Below are 1,198 nucleotides of genomic sequence, written 5' to 3'. Positions count from 1 at the left end.
GTATTCGGAGTCCCACCACACATAGGGGAAACTTTGCAAAAATTTAAAACTTTTATTTGTAAGAGAATCTCTCGTAAGTAACGAGAAGAACAAACGCAATGATGTTACCTACCTTGTGTAACGGTCCTAGCAAACGATATTATGAAATTAAACTCGACAATGTCATCTGTTGAAAAATTTTGAGAAACATAGAGAACTCTAGTACGCAGACTCCAAATTTCAAATCAATACTGAAACACGTCTTCTACAAGCTGTTTTATTTGCAATTGTTACGAACATCCGCGAGAGTTTAAATCAAAATGATACTTCAAGTGGAGCCGATTTTCAATTGTTTACCGATCGATATTGTATTTGTTTAAAAGGCTGATACAAGCTTTTGTCAGTGACTTCGTCTGTGTAAAAAAAACAGTGAAACTTACTTGGAAATTATGTTTTATATGTCCATGATTTTAATAAGTTGTGTTGTTAGGAGTTATCGAGTAAATAAGAGATTAAACCGTATCCCATGGGACCCTGCATTACCGGGATCATAGGTAATTTTTGTTTTTCGACACTGTTCTATTTTTATTAAATTTAATTTAGTTCCGTTTTGGTGATAGCTAAATTCATCTATTTCAGCTTTTTTTTTAGAATTAACATCTACAGACTCTTGATCCGTACTCTTTTTTGCACAGTTTGTCTTTTTTTTGGTTGCGTAATCTTTTTTACATTATTCAGTTCATACTGTTTCTGTGGGCTATGTGATCTTCCAGAATACCCTTTACTAAGCCAAATTTTATCTAGATCCGTTCAGCAGTATAGGCTACAAAGTTTATTACCCATCTAAACTTTCGCATTTATAATATTAGTAAGATAGTATTTTACTATACGCTTAAAGAAACGTCAACAATTAAAAGCATCGGTGGCTCAGGGGTTTGAGCATTTGATTTGTAGTCTACAGGTCTTGGGTTCAATTCCCGCCGAACCAATGTGATTTTCGATTTTCAAATGTACTTAATTTACTCGACGTTCTTACGGTGAAGGAAATAGTGATGAAACCCGCAGTGCAGCGTTGTTGACTATGGCCTGGTCACCCTTAGGGTAGGCTCCGAACTCTTCAGTGAGGATGTATAGTGAGCTGGTGATGATGATGATGATAATTACAGAAAGAAACATGGCATATAATCGGTGTACAACTGCCGATCTGTGACGATGAGAG

The 1,198-nt window shown here is 35.7% G+C and overlaps 1 protein-coding gene across 1 annotated transcript in view; it reads left to right on the top strand.

Moving 5' to 3' along the window:
* LOC106108953 overlaps positions 1-1,198 on the top strand; it is a 12,915-nt gene extending 11,717 nt beyond the window's left edge. The window contains exon 5 of the mRNA XM_013290324.1: positions 1,146-1,198. Within this exon, the coding sequence (XP_013145778.1) occupies positions 1,146-1,189 (44 nt within the window). The 3' untranslated portion in view covers positions 1,190-1,198. The remainder of the gene's footprint in view (positions 1-1,145) is intronic.

Source organism: Papilio polytes, unplaced genomic scaffold, assembly GCF_000836215.1.
Source record: "Papilio polytes unplaced genomic scaffold, Ppol_1.0 DF821400.1, whole genome shotgun sequence".
Classification (NCBI taxonomy): domain Eukaryota; kingdom Metazoa; phylum Arthropoda; class Insecta; order Lepidoptera; family Papilionidae; genus Papilio; species Papilio polytes.
Note: the sequence above shows the minus strand (reverse complement) of the source record. Positions and strands in the feature narration are given on the sequence as shown.